At 37.9% G+C, this 19387-nt stretch overlaps 1 protein-coding gene across 1 annotated transcript in view; it reads left to right on the top strand.

Moving 5' to 3' along the window:
• LOC129764427 (neuroligin-1-like) overlaps positions 1 to 19387 on the top strand; it is a 615422-nt gene that overhangs the window by 533877 nt on the left and 62158 nt on the right. Inside the window, exon 14 of the mRNA XM_055763494.1 lies at positions 12729 to 12875. Within this exon, the coding sequence (XP_055619469.1) occupies positions 12729 to 12875 (147 nt within the window). The remainder of the gene's footprint in view (positions 1 to 12728; positions 12876 to 19387) is intronic.

Here is a 19387-nt window from a genome sequence, read left to right as displayed (position 1 = left end):
GAGTGACGGTTCATTTGTGTCGATTTCCTTTCCGGATTTGAACCCACAAATGGTAGCACTGTGCACCCATCCTTACATCGAGCATCGCGAAGGTACACTGTAACACTTTGGAGCGCAACGATGGTGCTCTTCGTATACATTTTTCATTCCAAGGGAATGTAATGAAAAATAAACAATGACATCCGGAGCAAAGAAAAAAAAAGAGTATACACTAAAATACCTTCCTCTGCCGGGATTATGAAAATATCGCAGCACAAACATAAAGGAGGTGGGAGACGGGTGCGAAGATCCAGCGTGCTTCATAACGCACACGCTAATGATTATAATGACATAAAATTGCTTATTTTTGCTTCAACATCTCGTTCAATGCTACATTCTAACGTTAATCTGGGCTGGGAGGGGGGCGCGGTGGCATAGCGGGGATCGGGATAAAATGTGAGATTTTCTTGAACGCTTCGCTTTTTTCCGCTCTGGATTTGCGGATGGTGCGCTGTAGAACGTTTGCCGCTTGATTTCAACAGTCTCAGAAAGGGAGTAGAAAAAACTAATCCTTGCAGCTGTCATTTTGCTAAGGTTAATACTTTGTACAGGTCTTTCTCTTTCTCCACCCTCAGTTCGGTTCATTTGCTGCTGTATTCAAACTGTAATGCTGCAGCTATACCAAGAAAATTATCCACTCCTCCATCCAGGCATCCAACCGGCTGGAAGTGATTTTTTTTTTGCTAGGTACTGAGTAGAGGACTTGAAGACCTCTCGGACGGTTCGCAGAGGGATTAATAAGCACCTTGGATTCATTGGTCCTGGAAGATAGACGGATGGAATGGTTCTGCTGTTAGTTTATGCGAGCTGCAATTTGTTCGTCGTTGCCAGTGTTTACTTGAGGGTTCTTATTTTTCTGCTGTGATAAGCGCAGAGGTGGCACATTTGGCTCCGGTGGACATTCTTTTGGAAATTGTCGCCAGATACTTGACGTAATATTTGATGGAGGACATGATACATATTAGTACTAGAGGGGCTTTTTTCAAAATTAAACGTTCTATGGGTATCCCCTAATGTTCGAACATAATGGAAATATCTCATTCCTGTCAATATTTCATTGATTAAAAACCAGGTTGTTGCTATGTGTACCGCATAGAATGAGTATAGAACAAATGAGTATTTGAAAATTATCGCGAAGACGTTGAACAGTAATCTAAGTTTGCAATTCTTTAAAGTCAATCAGACCTGTGTGTTATCCAGCACACTTATCAAAATTATTAGGAATGAAAGTGATACCTGATTTTTTCTCCAATTCACTGTACAAGCAAACCTGTTTTTAGTAATGGTTCAAGATCGTAAACGAGTGGAACGTGGACGTTAATAATAATAGGATTTAGAAAATTAAATACGTTATATTCTTTTTTTTCACTTTAACACATTGCAGACTGCTCACGAGTTTTCTCGTGTTTCGCGTTCCATCTATTACGGATGGATCACGAAATAACCCGTTTTCCATACTTGATGGTTACATCCTTGGTCTGCAAAGAATCTAACAAAGCGTGCCGATGGCTCGTCTTCGTCTCATCCACACCGAAGGAAACGATCTCATTCGTGGAATCCGAACAAATGAAGCGTACAAGTTTGCCCCAAAACGTGCGGTCCTTAAACTGTTAATAAGCGGCCCACTCACTTATGTAGATCATAAAATCGACCTTGAATTGTGACATTAAAAACGGATTAATTTCTCGTTACCGAAAGTTTTTAGACCTTTTTCAGGTTCCGCTTGGCGATGCTTTAACAACAACAGCAGATGTTTTTTCAGACACTTGTGTATTCAAACCTGCAGACAACTTCTGTTCTGTTCGTCACTTAGCTGCAGACAACCTTTAAAGTCGCTGTTTGATTCGAGGTAAACTAAAATTATCTAATCCAATTTATGTCAGTGTAGTGTTCAACTCATTAGGTTTTAACGGGCCAGCAAATTTTAGAATGCTTTTCCGGGATATTGTAAAAAAAGCTCACACATCATTGAACGTGTTGTGTTCCACCTCAACTTATCGTTAAGAAATTGGTTTTGGCTGAGCTCTTCGGGGTATATGATCTGCTCGGTTCATTTCTAATGGAAGATATCTCCATAAATGGCTTTCAGAAAGTTTTTGAATTTAAGAAATTCTATCCGATATGAATATTCTCCGAGGAAAACAAGAGGAAATGATCCAGTGCAATACCACTGATAAATCTATCCAGAACATCACTGATCCAGAAAAGATTGTTTAAGTTAGTGTTAGATGAGTCTGCTGACCGCCTAGCAAAGTTAATCACAATTCCAAACGGGAGATTTGTGATGTATTAGGATTGGCAACTCTCCATCCATAACCACATAGGAGCCATCATTAAAACAATGGATATATCGTTCACAGGTCGAGGCAATATCAACTGATGCAGTTGTTCGCGATAACGCTATCATCATACCTTGAAATGTTCAGGGAGTAGGTTATTACAAGTATTCATACTTCCACCTATCCATAAGCGTTGTAAAAAGATTTTAGCTGCTGCAACTACCGAAAAATTGTGCATTTTCCGATATAACATCATGTTTGGAGATCGTATCCGTGCTAGGTAAAGCTAAAATTTCATATGCAAAGGGTCTGGCTGGGTATGTAAGACAAAAGGGGCCCCAAACCCAAACCAGCTCCATGGAAAATATTGTGCATGGCACCAAATAAGAAATTTTAGTTTGATTTTTGAACCCCTACACGGTACATGATAGAATCCATAGTGAAAAACTATCTCCCAATTTTTTGAACCCCATTCTCAATAGCTTCGAGAAAAGAACTTGAAAAAAATACCGAGAGTGCATCCTACTATAGTGCATCGACAAATATCATCTTTTTGTTTTTTTAATATAGAGATTCAGTACTGCCATGTCAAATTGATATAGTGGTTCTCAGATTTTCGTCAGATTTGATATTTTTGTTTTTGTTTTTGAGTTATGATTTTTCAGAGTTAATTGATGGTCCGAAAAATCACTTTATTCTGTGTTTCCAAAAATTATTTTTTTTCCCAAAATTCATAACTTTTGAACTACTGAACTAATTTAGATCTCACTTGCGAACAAAAAAAATTGATTCCAGTAGCATAGTCTAATCACAAAGGAATATTGAACGATGACTGAAAACATCTTGGGGGAAACTTTTTTCATGCGGTCCCTATCTTCCGCACAAAAAAGTGTTTTTCAAATTGTGTACTGAACTTGATTTTTCAAAGCTACTGGCGAAGTTTTGTACGATTTTTTATGCGTTTTTTTTTTTGTGCGGTCGCTATCCCCCGCACACAAAAAAGGTTTGATTGTACAATCAATAATAACGAAAACAAAATCCACTTTTTTCGCAAGTATGATATTTCAAATCATAATATTTTCAAAGAAGTCTAGCTCATTGGCTTCAATTTGATTTGTCTATCATATTCATCGGTCAAGTATTCCAGAAGTAATGAATTTTTGGAAAAAGAGGAAAAAAGATTTTTCGGACCAAATTAAAATTAAAATAAGCACCCTTATGCACAAATAGATAAAAAAAACCATTCAATATTTTGCAATAAGACACATAACTACAAATTTTCACGAAAAAGATGCTTCGTCTCTGGCCATGAAAAAATATCGAAGGTGGTGTCTGAGATATGGCCGCATTATTGACGTAGGACTACGAACTTATTTAATCCCATTCATAAATATTATATCGTCTATTATTCCAGAATGAAACGAAATAAACTCTTCAGTAGAATAACCTTACGCGGTGAGAAATGAATTGAGCGCACACTAAAAACTTTATTAGTATTAACAAATAAACACACACGAATGCGATGCAAGAATCCAATCATTCCAAAAAAAATAATTTGTCGAAAAGTGACGTTTTCTACCCAACAGGTAACAATTCGGTACGGCTTGCCGTTCAACGAGATCCCGGCTTTTTAAAGTTGTTGACTGCTCGCTGGCTGAAGCTAGACATCAATGAAAATCTGAACTGGAAATGAATTTATACCACGGTGTCCGATGCGAGACGGTGCTTAGCTGGGTTTTATTTAAGCCTTTATAAGGCCATGGAAACTAGGCAAGGAATCGTCTAAAAATTTCAGAGAACATGCTCATGCTTATTTACCTTTGATGAAAAAAAAATCACTTTTGAAACAGTTGAATAAATTGGTGATAATATAGTTGCCACTGCCGGTTAACTCCAAAAACACGGTTTGCCGCTGCCTTGTAAACTCACATTATTTCGCCTGTGATAATGCAATAATCAAAACAATAGTTCTAGTGCAGCGAGATATTTTTTTTATTTAGACTTACAAAGAAAAAAATTAAAATTTGAATTTTCATCGAATACAACATTTATTTTATTGAAAAAACTGCATGATCTTACACAGTAGATCCCAAATAGAATGTTTGCGGTGAAAATCTTATCAATGTATTGCAACTGAATTTTACACAATTTTTTTTTTTTTCTGGGTGGCAATATAGTTGTCACGGCCTCAGAAAGGAATAAATTCAACATTTCTGTTCTGCTTGACTTCCGCGCACCAGTACAAGCTCTGCACCGCACAGCATGCTTTGTGCATATTTTGAGAATGCATTCTGAAGCAAACAACTTTGCATGTGCGTTAAGCCTAATTGACAAAAATTTTTGTTAGTCCACAAAATTTTTGGAAAAACAAAAAAAAATCGATTTGATTTCCAAAAATGACTTTTTTTCTAAATTCATAACTTTTAAACTACTTCATAACTTTTAAACTATTTATATGATCGATTTATCATATTGAAGCCGCCAATAAGCTAATCATCTCTGGAAAAAAATCACACTTCCGAACAAAAAAATGGATTCTGGTCGCATAGATCTAGTCTAATCGCATGGAAACGAAAAAAAAAACCGATTTGTTATTTCTTCACGATATTTCTGGTCACTACTACATACACATTAAGACAACAATATGTTCGTGGAATTTTCCAAAAGCTGAAGGTTTAAGCTATAAAATGATTATCTTTATCTTACTAGAATGTTTCGAAAGCTTGCTGGTGTACAAATACAAGTTTGAATCACTGTAGGTACAAAAGCATATGCCGGAAAAATACATAATTGCGATCCATTTCTCACCAAGCAAAAAAAGATAAACGCTGTTTATTCAAATACTGTAAATATGCTGACTGAAATATAAAAACTAAGGAATAATGTGAGTAATTACTACTACAACTGTTTACGTCATCATCTAATATTTGTAGAACCTAGAGAAGTTCTACTATTCGTAGTGTTTCAAAGATCATATTCACTACTTCCGGTCTTGGACCGTATTCCGAATTAGAAGCCTTGCTAAATGGCGATGAAACAGAAACAAAAAAATAGACAATGATGATCAACTAAATCCAGTGTTTGGATTTCGATCAATATCGAATGATACAAAATGTGACATGCAAGTAACCTCTCACGAACATATAACCAAATATGAGTGGATCATTCAGATACTTGTATGAATAACAGTAATCACTTGTGTTACACTAAATGATTAAACCAAGAGAGGAACGAAGACTGTTGATTGCATATCCGAACTGCACCAAACATCGCACATCGTTTTCGAAGCCTACATACAAGTTTGTATCGCATATATAGTCCCGTTCTACTATAGCGGAAACCACTGCACAGACAAGTGCAAAGCAATAAATGATACAAGAAAAATTATTTCATCATTCGGTCAACACTTGCGGAGAGCAGCGAATGGGAAAAGAGCTAAAACGAGAGAGTTTTTGTTTCGCACTGGAGCGGTGTTGCTAGTAAAATTATGCGGTCTATATGAATATATATATTTCAAGGGAGCTAAATAATCATATAGTTTGTACTCTCTGAGAATTGAAAATCGGAATCAGCTACATTAGTTGAATATGAATCATTCGCTTTGCGTAGTCCGTATGATCCTGCTGTTTCATGATGCATGGAGAGGTTCGATATGTATATGTTAGAGGCAAAGAAAAAAAACAAACTTTCTGCACCGAAAGCGTACATGACGGTTTTGCTTGCGTGCTGGTGTATCATGAAGTACGAACCGAAGCAGAGTTGTCTCGTTCTCTTTTGTGTCGTGATTTGTAGCATGTAACAATAATATAATGTCACTAGGGGAAATTATCTGTAAGATCATATTTGAACGAACGAAAGCGATTTTTTCAGTGAATGGATCAATTGGCAATCACATCTTAACGTTTGGTATCTTGTGGCGACTAATTTCATGATTCATAATTTTTGAACCAACAAATTCAATGTAAAATTTAACTTGAAGCAATAACGAGTGTTCAACTATTATTTATCTATGATTACATTGTATCTATTAAATTTGTTCAATATGTTTATTTTCATTATTTTCATATTTCAAAAAACATTTCATTTCCGGCAAAAAAAAAGCCTTTTCGTGTCCTGAAGTGTCAAATGAGCAAATAAAATCATCTGTCTCGAAAGCTTTAAAATGTCTGTATGTGCAGACATCTCTCTCTTTTTTTCTTTTTCAATCTCACAAAAAAAGCCACAACGATGTCAACGAGGATCGAACCGAGGCCGGCTGGAATGCAAGGCTGTTTTACACGACTGTTGGGTAAATGTGTGATAATACAGTCAACGCTCCCTCACTCGATGTTCTGTAACTCGATATTTTCTCTTACTTGATGCCTCCCTTACTCGATGGGGGTTGATTCATTTTTGCATGGATTTTCACCTCCCTATCTCGATTGATTCTCGCTGACCGTTTTATCTCAAATTCCGAACACTTCATTTTTAAATGCAGATTTACTGAACTTTAATGTTATAGATAATTGAAAAATAAATACCCTGACATTTTTTGTGGTATATGCTTCATTTTAACATCATTCATAGGTATCGATGCTGCCTATATCTTATAATACTGAACATTTGCAAAAAAGTGACAGTCAAACCAGCGATCAAATGTTTGCGTTAGCCAATTCTGAATTTGACACAAGTTTCGAAGCACAAAATCCAATTTTTTGGGAGCATGGTATTTTTTCAAAGAAGAATGGCCAATTGGTTTTAATTTGATATATCACCTGAATCGGTCCAGTAGTTCAAAAGTTATGATTTTTTAGAGTAAACTGCATTTCTGTTGTGCGGAATTTGAGACAAATGTAATCAAACATATTTTTAGTTTTTCACCATGAATATGTATTTGTAAATCAATTTCATGGTGGACAAATGAAAGAAGAGGCTCTATTGTATCCAGAAACCACATTAATTTCGCGAAAAAGTACCATTTTGAGAAATGAGACACTGTTTAATGGCCAACAAAGATTAAGTGTTCGGAATTTGAGACAAAACGGTACATGTTTTTGTGCGTTATTAACTCTGATTTCTATTGCTCTTGAAAGTGAAGACGAAGTGTTCGTGTCATCAAGAAATTTCTTTTCAAGTATGGAAAACCACGAAAAACCTTTCAAGCGAACAATTAAAACGCTAACCATTGCGCATTATTTGAGCATCATCGAGCAGGTCAAAAAGTATGGATGGAAGTTGTCTAAAGCAGTAGAAGATTTCAGTATTGCACAAAGTACGGTATCAACACAATTCAAGCTAAAGAAAAAATGGAACCGGAATGGAAAATTGAATCTACACCAAAAGCATATGTTGATCAAACGGCTGGAGCGGTCAATGGATTTTTTGTCTTATCGAGCCTGAGAGAATGATTTACCTCTCTCAGGTTCTATTCTTCGGGATATGGCTTGCGAATTGTCCAGAAACTGAACATTCTCAGCTTTAAAGCACAACCAACATGGACGTAAGCGATAAACTACCGTTGCTGATCAATGGAAAGAGTAAAACGATGTTTCAAAAAGAAGGAGCCATTACCAATGATATACGAGAGCAACACCAAGGCCTGGATGGCCTTAATGCTTTTTTAGAAATGGATCAATGATGATGGTGATATTCCGCTGGCATAATTAATGCGTCGTGAGCTTGCTGATGTCGACAGTACAATATCGTTCAATTGCTCAATGTCTTTTAATTGTTAGTGCAAAAAGAACCAAAACGTGATTTGCTGTGATCTGATGCCAGATACCGATATACTGAAAAGTGTTGAAAAAGCTGAGAAAATCGCTGAAGATAGTAGTTCTATTGAGATGGAGAATCAGGAAGGGAAGGTTCAGATGGTTGTGTCGAAATTACTCCTTCGAACGTTAAATCAAACCTGAAGTATTTGTCCGGAATATTGAAATCAACTGAAAATGTTCCTGTGAAACTATTTGAACACACTGTGTGATTGAACAGTTCCTGCGAGATCGTTAAAATTTAGTTTGAATAAAATACTAAATCAATATTTTCTTTGTTGACCTAGTTCCTTATGCAGGTCGGACTCGATCATATAAAATTTAGGACTTGATTATATTCAGTTTGGAATTTTTTTTTTTTTTTTTCATAATTCAAATATGAATAATTTCAAGAAAAAAAAATTAATCCTTCAATATTAAAGTGAATTTTAAGTGGCTTTTATAAGTACAGTGGGTTAAAAATCGCGATTTTTGAAGATTTTGATTGAATTTTCATCAGGAATTATTTATAACGATATTGCAGCGAAATTAAGAGAGATAGAAGTTGGGCGTCAAAGAACAAATTGTAGAGTGGTTAGAGAGCTTTAATTTGATTATTAGAAACAAACACTCAAGTTCAGTATGATTTGTTGGGATAAAATTAATAATTACATATTTAAAAAAGTATTAACTTTTAAATTTTCCACTTCCAAAATGTCAAACAACATCCACTAATCCATTCTTTTAAATGTTCCACTAATATATCCTGTACTATTTTTTCATCTTTCAAATGAAAGCAACAGAATCGGTTTACGTAGCGTACTTTTTAATGAGAGAGCAACAGAGTCCGAAACATAAAAAAGTTGTATAACTCTGTTATCGTTGATATTCCCCTTGGTCCCCTTGGAAATCGAGTTAGGGAGAGTTGACTGTATTACACCTTATTATAAATAAAGTACGCGAAAAACTTCAATGTTCTTGTATCGCTCTCTCAGATTGATCTTATATTGCAATACCATATATATTAGGCTGTCAAAAAAGTCCTGCGGTATTTCCGCGAGGTGTCGTTGTAAGCGCGTAGTTCTAGTTGTATTCATTGTATCGAGTCATACTATAGCTTGTTGGAAAGGTATTTTATGCGCGCTATAATATAGTCCTTGACAGTGTTTTGTTTGGTTAAGTCGTTCGTGAGTTATAGTGTCGCAAATATGGAGCAAAATAAAGAGAAAATCCGACATATTTTACAGTACTACTATGACAAAGGCAAAAATGCATCTCAAGCTGCCGATAAAATTTGTGCAGGTTATGGACCCGATACAGTTTCCATTTCCACCGCACAGCGATGGTTTCAACGTTTTCGTTCTGGTGTAGAGGTCGTCGAAGATGCGCCACGCTCCGGAAGGCCTGTCGTCGAAAATTGCGACAAAATCGCTGAATTAGCCGAGAAAGATCGGCATAGTAGCAGCCGTATCATCGGCCAAGAGCTGGGGATAAGTCATCAAACCGTTATTAACCATTTGAAGAAGCTAGGATTCACAAAGAAGCTCGATGTATGGGTGCCACACACGTTGACGCAAAAAACATCTTTGACCGTATCGACGCATGTGAATCGCTGCTGAATAGCAACAAAATCGACCCGTTTCTGAAGCGGATGGTGACTGGCGATGAAAAGTGGGTCACTTACGACAACGTGAAGCGCAAACGGTCGTGGTCGAAGCCCACTGAAGCGGCTCAGACGGTGGCCAAGCCCTCATTAACGGCCAGGAAGGTTCTGCTGTGTGTTTGGTGGGATTGTCAAGGAATAATCTATTATGAGCTGCTTCCCTATGGCCAAACGCTCAATTCGGACCTGTACTGCCAATAACTGGACCGCTTGAAGGTAGCACTCTTGAAGAAGAGGCCATCTTTGATAAACAGAGGTCGCATTGTCTTCCATCAGGACAACGCCAGGCCACACACTTCTTTGGTGACACGCCAGAAGCTCCGGGAGCTCGGATGGGAGGTTCTTTTGCATCCGCCGTATAGTCCGGACCTTGCACCAAGTGACTACCACCTGTTTTTGTCCATGGCGAACGACCTAGGTAGTCAGAAGTTAGCCACAAAAGAGGCCTGTGAAAATTGGCTATCCGAGTTTTTGCCAATAAGGAAGCGAGCTTCTATAACAGGGGTATTATGAAGTTGAGATCTCGTTGGGAACAAGTCATCGAACAAAACGACACATATTTGACTTAAAACAGATGATTGTATCTAATTTTATGAACAAATGAAAATTCAAAAAAAATACCGCAGGACTTTTTTGACAACCTAATATTATACAAATGCTATACCAGTATTTGAGAGTAATGACATTTTCTGTTGTTTTTAGACATTTAAAATCGATTGAAAAACTAATTGATACGTATACTATAGAATGAAGACCTAGTACAAAATGGTTGTAATCAACGTCGATTAAAACACACCTATATGAATTCCAAAACGTAAAAAATTGATTGAAAAACCATTTACGGATGTACAATTCTTATACAAGTAAACTAAAAGAAAAATAATTATTCGAAGCCTTATATTTATGCAGTCAACCCACTTGCCATCCAGGTCAACAATTCATCACTATTGATTTTTATACCAAAGCAAAAAAAAAAAGCTAAACCTTATCAATCTCAAACCAGCAGCCAACGAGAGGATATTCAAAATATTTTCACCCTAAACAGAAACAAATAGAAGGGAACACTGACGTTCATACTGTCATCATTTATGAAGATGTATTTACCACTAGATTATCCATCTCATGCGAAGCTTCTGTGTGTGAAATTTGAATAGGAGGAAAAAACTGGATTGCCATCATGCATAATTTATAAATCAGTTTCATTACAATGATGTCAAAAGAATCGTGACGGCAAGTAACTGACTGTCTAAAAGATGACTCTTTGTGTCATACTTGTGTGCGATCGAACGGCAGCGAAGGCGAAGAGTGTGTGCAAAATAATGCCATCTCCAGATCCACCATATTGTGGGCGGTCTGTTAAAGCAACCGGAAGTCGACTGATTCCACATATTGTTCTCCCCCTTTTCGCGTTCGTACCAAATCCCGCATAACTAGACAAGCAAAGCGACACAATCTAACCCAAAAAAGCTGATCCCAGTGGAAATTGTCACTTGATTATTCTTCGTGGTCTCCGTTTCATCTCCGCGTTTCTTTCGCTGTTCATCACAGTTTGGAACAGATTGTCATCCGGCGTCTTCCAACGCACCCACACCCTGCGTGGGTTATTGGATGATTTTTTTTTTTTGAGTTTGTTTCTCACATCCAAGTGACCCTATAGTGTTGGTCAAAATAAATTGAACTCCTTTCAAGTTTTATTATATTCAATTATCTTTAACTAAAAATAAATATTTAACCAGTTTTGAAAGAGGCCAATCCTCATTGTATATATTGAAAAAAATCAAATTACCATTTATTTTGGCCAACACTGTAAACAGCATACCAGCACACGATGACACTAGAGTGGCCCGCGAAAATTTGGAAGGAAACCCGATTTCTGTTCGACCTATTCTTCCGCGCCACCGATCCAATCTCACACACAATGCTGCTGCTGCTATACAGCCATTTTCCTCCGACACATTGTGAATCCTTGCACACCCAGACCGAAAACAAAGCCAGCCTGAACGCGATGATACGTCGGAAACAAAAGGAACCTACCAACCATATGGGGAGAACTAGCTGAGAGGCTTCCCTTTGATTATGATTGGAATTTTTCTCTAGAACCCGTTCTGATTCAAAGCGGCGGAACTTCCGCCACGGGAAGAAGAGGAAAAAATGCAATCATGTTGAACTATTACCGGGGAAAGCCGTACTCGCGACGGAAGAAAAACGGATTCGCCGAACCTAATAAAAAAACTTTCTTCGTTTTATTGGATTTTTCCAGGGAATCCCCAATTTCGACGGGGGAAACATAATCTTGCCGTTTGGGTACTTTTTTCACTCTATATCTTCTTAGTTCGCTATCTCTCTCTCTCTCTCTCTCTCTCTCTCTCCCCACTTCCGAAGGAACGGAGGAACGGTCGATTCCATTATCTAGTTTTCACTCGGAGTGTTGATGAAAGCGGCCAAAATTTTCGGTTAGAAGAAACAAGACCGTTCAACGCAGAGATCAGAAGGATTCAGCGTCGGTTTAATTTTAATTTTGTATGAACACGATGAAAGAACGTTTTCGAGTACGTGACGGCGCTGGGAGGACCCCCATTTCGAAGGGTTAAATGAATTGGCTGGCTTTGCTCGGGGACCGCGCCGGGCGGAGAAGTTTTAATCTTAAATTTATAGACTGAAAAAGGCTGTGAAGATTTCCGTTAAAGATTTGGAAGATAATTTAGAGTGAATCTTTTTCTCTTTATTTGAGGCAAGATGTGTCTGTTAATACTCTGGGAGAATTATATGCGGATTAAAAGGACTCTGCAAATTGACTACAAACTGACCTAGTTTGGAAAATGATCGAAATATCGAACTCTTGGCTTTATCAAAGGACGTTTTTCTCGACTATTGAGCACTCTTATGCAATGATGTAGCATATTTTCTATACATTTTTTTGTTGCTGCTGCCGCTGTGCAGCGGATGTAGCGAGCGACCGTAATGCATTTCCTGTCTAACTTTACACGACTTTTCGCTTCGTCTTTTTGCCACTTTCAGCAACCAAACCAAAGATGCGTACTCACTACCGGGGTCACAAGATGGCACTCTGGCTGAACCTGATTCCGCAGCTGCACCGACCAGGGGACCCGGAGGTTTCGATGCGACATCACCACTTCCGGGAACGAGAGCCACATTACTACGCTGGTGAGTATCTTCCTGTGCGCTATGTGCGAGGACGGAATTCTTCGTTCTCAGCTATTTTTAATACTCGTATATGTGGAATGACATGTGGAAATTGTTGGGCGCTCGATAGAGTCTACCCACCCTGTGTAACAGGAAGGGAAAGGGAGTTCCCGTTTCATTCCGGCAAATATCAATCGATGACCGTCGAGGGAAGAAAACCGCCACGAGATCGCTGGATGTGTAATGGTTCTGACAGAAACAATTAGTCGTTTTTTGTTTGTGTTTTTTGATATTCTCGAAAATACCCAGAAATTGGATCGAAGAGAATGTTATATGTTTTAGGTTCGTTTGGAAGTTTCTTTCAATTACGATCAAATCTGTTATAAATCGAACGGTGAACCATACAAAAGATGAATCAGTTCGAATAATTGATATCAGAGTGTATGCCTTGTCTCGGCTGATTGCATAAACTTAGTTTTTGAATGAACAAAAATAAATTGAAAAAGGAAATCATAATTGTAAAATGTTGTAAACCTTTTCTCAATATACGGTGTTCGTCACAGCTCCGCAAACTAAATGTGCTCGCAATTGGAAAACTAAAATCATTGACTGTCAAATGTGGCTAGGCGCATCTTCTGCAATCTGCAATTCGATTCGAAAACATTCAAACAAACTGAAAATCGTAGAAACTGAATTTTCTATCGATTATGTGATAGCGTGGAGTGATACAATCGCCTCACGTAGCATCAACCAACTTCAACAGGGCACTGTATGGAAGAGATACCATTAGCTACAAACATTGTATCATCGTCTTCTCGAGACATGCATGCAACTAGATTTGTGTAACATCATGTTGACGTGACGTCAACGATGGCAGGGATAAGAAAGGTCCACGATTTTGAATACCGTAGAAACGTGTATTAAAATCTTTCTGTTCACAAATTGATACTTTTTTGGATAGGATTATAATTAAATTAAAAACCTACGTTCAGTATCTTCTTTATCCCTGGTGAATCTTCACTTATAACTTGCGTCACGCGCTGTGGGCGTGGAATCCTCAGAATGAAATGGCCCTACATCATAGTGCAAATTTTCTTAAGATGTTTAAATTGTAAATACTTACTTTTGAATTATTCCATACCTTATACAATAGTTCAGAATTTTAACTAGCTTTAAGTTCAATTTAAGTACAATATTGCCAAATCGATTTCTAAGGTTACCTTAACCCATTAACGACCAAGCTGTACAAATTATTTTTTTGACGAAAGCCATTGGTGTAATTTCGATTATTGACGCTAAAGGAACTCCAATGTTCAAGAATTATTTTTTCCCATCTTCCATTTTCCGGGAAATGACTGTTCGAAAAATCGAACATTGGCCGAAACCCGCACTTTTTTTTGCAAGTACAAACATACTTCGAACTAAAAGTCACTTTAATTAGCAAATATACGGTATTCATAAATGCATCAATTTTGGATTCCGGGAGAATGGAGGTCACTAAGTATAAATCCAAATTAATCCACCTAAGGTGAGATGTTACATTTCTTAATTTGTAATTTTAACTTATTACTGGCAGGTTTTCTCTTTCAAACGAAAGCATATGCTGTTATTTTTATTGTTAACTGTGAAGAAATGTCAATGCTTAAAAAATTGTCTCCCCAATTATCCATTTCCCGAAAAAATCGAACTTTTTCCAAAACCTGTAAAGTATCAGAGTACTGCGAAAAAAAACAATGGGGCTGGGAGGTTATTATTCGGTCCGACGGAAGAATATTCACACAAACAATCTCATTAGAATCCTCGTTACACGTACTGATCCTCCAGCTCCTCCACAAAAGAAATTCTACTGGCCGCCATCACCTAAGGTTATTATGGACGAAAAATCATACAGATTTTCAATAATATTTGCTATATTAATCGATATTTGCAAACATTCACAACTGAAAATGCAAGAAGAAACGAGAAACCTTCCGTCTTCTAAAGTAAACAAATTATAGTGCGCAGCGGAGGTTAGATATGTTGGTGTTGATTCAGCAGAAAAAAATGTTCGTTATGGCCAACCTCCGATTTTTCGAACACTCAATTTCCCCGGCTATTATTTTCCTGTATGTGGCTCAATAGAACGATTTTCGCTCTATATCACAATGCAATGAGGTACATATAGAGGTGGAGCAGTAGGCGAAGTGTATCTGTATTAGCAAGCAAAATATCGTGTCGTAATTATTTTCATTCAATATGGAATGTATATGAATGAAACAAAACAATGTTGAAAGTACTCACGGCCAAAATTCTCATGAATTATTAAACTGGTTGTTTTTTAACAGAAGACATTTATATCGTGGCTTATTTCGATTATTCATGTGGTAAAAAGGTCTAGAGAGCAGTCGTATGCTTAGTTTTCGAAAGCAGTAACATTTTCACTGAAATTTTGAGATAATAATCTCACAACATACTCACCGACACTGAGAGCCTTCGAAACATCAATTTCATAACGGTAAAATATTGAAACTTCGTTTGGTTCTATGAACGTGGGGGAGTGAAAATTGCACTTGGAAATATCACCTTTATCCGTCTTTTTCGACCGTGATTTCACAAATATTCACTCCACGCTATCACATTAGCCTCATATTCAGTGGGAGCTCTACAAAAATGTACGTTTTTAATTATATAAATTACTTCCTGAAAATAGCATTTTTACATGGATGCGGTGGGCAATCAAATATAAACACAACGACTGACCAAGACAAAACGTTTGTTATGCTGATGTTTGACTTTTCTCGCTGTCGGACGAGTCTTCTGTCACTCCGCTCGCATTGTAAGATGCGCCGACCGAAGGGTTGTGACAATCAAGTAACACAATTGTTGTTCAACAAAGGTATACCTTGAATCAACGTCTCGCCGATATCATTTGCGAAGCTCCAAATATGAAGGGAAAAAATGTTTTTGAGCAATTCCAAAATTAGTGTTAAATTTCATTTTTTTGTGTTTTCCATGGCGTGTCAAGAAAATTTCCAACCCGAAAAAAATCATGACCGATCGAGAATTAAACCCAATACCTATGTCCGATCAGCTGAGAATTTACTTGGTGGATTCATGCTTTACTAGATTCCCGATAACGGTCTGCTAATTTGATCGAGTCCAGACAGTTGACCGAACCCAAACCTAATTCTAGCCAACACTTCAGGCCCTTCATAATCGGAATACGAACATGTCTATTGGAACTTGCAATCAGAAACCATGACCCAGAAAAAACATGTACTTTAAAGGAAAGTTTTCCGGTTTTTCTCTAAGGCTATTCATAGCACCATAGCAGTTTCTTCATTAGACCCTTTAAATCAGTGGTGTCCAACCTGCGGCCCGCAGCCTGATTTGACAAAAAAAAAATCATATGAGCGAAATTAGGAATATAGTTGAAAAGTCTTCCATACAATTAAATAAAAATAACTTTGTGAGTAATTCTTGTTAATCGTGTGTATCTAAGCTGATTATCTTCGGTTTTCTTTTCCGTTTTTTTCCACGATAATTTAACCTTCTGACAATTGTTTTCGTTAGTACTCAAAGAGCTTTTTCACGTTTTTGGTTCTGTTCAGCTCACACTCGCATAAATTCGTGCAATTAACGGCAGTAAAACTGGGTTTTTACGTTGTCAGTTACTCGGTTACGAGTAAACGACAAACGATCCTAAGAAACGTACCCGTACCATGAAATTTGACATTTTTTTTTTGTATGTACGGTGTAAACGGGAGTAGCCAAAAAACATTGAAATAGCTCGGTTGCGAGTAGCCCCATACATACAAATCAAATGTCAAATTTCGTGGTATGGGTACGTTCGTAATTCTTCGGATCATTTCTCGTTTATTCGCAACCGAGTAACTGACAACGTATAAACCAGGCTTAAGTGCTGGAAACATTTTCAAGAGTCTTATGAGAGAGTTCGGGATGTATGAACGCGTGAGTTCATAAGAGAGAGAAAAAGTTTGGGAGACAATTCATTCGATTTTGCTGTGCTCTCGCTCTCGCCAGGACGTGTATTCCAGGGAAAATTGTCTGAAATATACTTTTTTGCGTGCATAAATCATGGTTTATTTGATTTGCAATGAATCTGCTGATGTTTTGAAGGCTCAATGTGAAACGAAAATATGGTCAAAAATGGACAAGTTTGTTGCCACATCCTGGCTGGAAAATTGGCTCAGTTAGGTGCGAAAATTATTTGTTTGAAAGTTTAAAAGAAAGAGCTGCCGACTATGTATTTTATTCAGTGGTAATCGATTGGAGAAGGATTTCGAAGTTACCGAGGAATTGGCTTGCCTTTTTCCTATAGACGCAGGATTCGAGAATGTTGACGGATATCGTCGAAATCAACAATCAATTCGCACGCATTGCATCATTGTGAGTTCCATGTTTCTTGCCTTCTTTCCTTTATTCCTTTTTTCACTCGAAAACAAGCTCAGATTCAAACAACAAATGGCAAATTTTCATTTTACTCATTTTCTAACATTGAGATTTTTTTCTCTGGTGTCGACAATTTTGAGGCACTCCAGTCGATTAATGCTGATTTTTCTCGCTGATTTTGGTACCTAAAAGCAGATGAAGAAATTCTCCAATTTTCTCCACCCCATTCAATTTCGATGATTAACATGCTGCTGAAAACATGCAGATAGAATCCATTGAAACGCAGTGTGGTTCAGAGCTGCTTGCCAAATTTTAAAACCATGATTTCTTGGATATCTACTCCAGATTTGTTCCAGAAGCGCGATTTCCAGAACTAATAAAAATGCTCATTTTATTCAATTTGTTACAATCCACGAATAAAGGGTGTGTCACATCAAATTGCATCACGGAAAAAACGCTGTAGAAATTTAATTTTTAGGAATTATATCTTCAGCTTTCGCTTATAATCAGATAAGAGTGTATAGATCATGTTGGCCATGCTTCACTGTCAATTTTTCGTAAATTTGGAAAAATGTCGTCGAACGAAAAAGAGCGTCGTGAATTAATCCTGTGCACTCATTTCGAGAATCCGGAGTTGTCACATCGGGACATCGGTAAGATGCTGGGAATCGTCCAATCCACGGTCAGCAGAGTACTAAAACGATACTTCGAGAACCTAACCATCGACCGGAAGGTTAAGAACGGCAAAAATGGATGCTCCGTCAGTGAAAAAGATCACAAGCGCGTAGTTAAGCAGTTTAGACGTGATCCGAGAAGTTCGGTCCGGGATGTCGCCAATAAGCTGAATTTGTCAAGTTCATTCGTCCATCGGACCAAGCAGCGGGAGGTCCTGCGTACATACAAGGTTCAGAAGGCTCTTAACCGCGACGAAAGGCAAAACATGGTGGGGAAGACGCGAGCCCGGAAGCTGTACACCGAAATGCTGACGAAGCCGCATTGTCTGGTAATGGACGACGAAACCTACGTCAAAGCGGACTTTCGTCAGCTGCCGGGCCTGTTGTTCTTCTCCGTAGAGGACAAATTCAGCGTTCCGGAGGAGATTCGCAAGCAGAAACTATCCAAGTTTGCCAAAAAGTACATGGTGTGGCAAGCGATCTGCTCTTGCGGAAAGCGGAGCGCCCCCTTCGTGATGACCGGCACGGTAAACGGGCAGGTTTACCTTAAGGAGTGCCTACAGAAGCGCTTACTACCACTATTGAAGCAGCACGAGGGTCCGACCATCTTCTGGCCGGATCTCGCTTCGTGCCACTATTCAAAGGACGTGTTGGAGTGGTACGAAGCCAACGGGGTCACCTTCGTGCCAAAGGAAATGAACCCGCCCAACGCGCCGGAGCTTCGCCCAATAGAGAAATATTGGGCGATTATGAAGCAGGCCCTCCGGAAGAACCCAAAAGTTGTCAAATCGGAGGCGGACTTCAAGAGAAAATGGATTTCTGTTCAAAAAAAACTACAACCTGAAGTTGTACAGAACCTTATGGACGGGGTAAAGAGGAAGGTGCGAGCATACGGGTTTGGGCTCGAAGTACGAATAAAAAGAAAATGCCAAAAGTTGTTTAATAGTTTTTATTTTACTGTCTAAAATTTTCAAAAAGATCGGTCTACTGGGCGAATTTCTACAGCGTTTTTTCCGTGATGCAATTTGATGTGACACACCCTTTATGTGTGAGAAATTGTTTTAGTAATGAAAGAAGTGAAATCAAATTCAAGGAACAGAATCACTGACAGTTCATTCACCAACAGTGACTATCTCTCACATTCAAGCTGATTTAGATTAAATGGCTCAAGAAAAGTAGTTCGTGTGAAATCGAAACGGTGTTGGAGTATGTTTGTATTTAAGGATTTTCTATATTGAAACAAACAAAAAATATTGTAGAAACTTTTTTATGATTGAATAACGTCCAACATGCGAACAAACATTTCTTGTTCGAAAACATTTGCGCAATTTTGAAGAAACGTTTCCGAAAAAAAAAAGGTTTTGTGTACACGATGAACAAAAAGAAGCAAAGAAGTGTTTTTTTATGTTTTAATTACCAAAATTCCTGCGTTTGAATCTTCAAGTAGATAATGAAACAATCAGATCA

This window comes from Toxorhynchites rutilus, chromosome 2 (genome assembly GCF_029784135.1).
Source record: "Toxorhynchites rutilus septentrionalis strain SRP chromosome 2, ASM2978413v1, whole genome shotgun sequence".
Lineage (NCBI taxonomy): Eukaryota > Metazoa > Arthropoda > Insecta > Diptera > Culicidae > Toxorhynchites > Toxorhynchites rutilus.
This window is presented reverse-complemented; position numbering and strand designations above follow the sequence as displayed.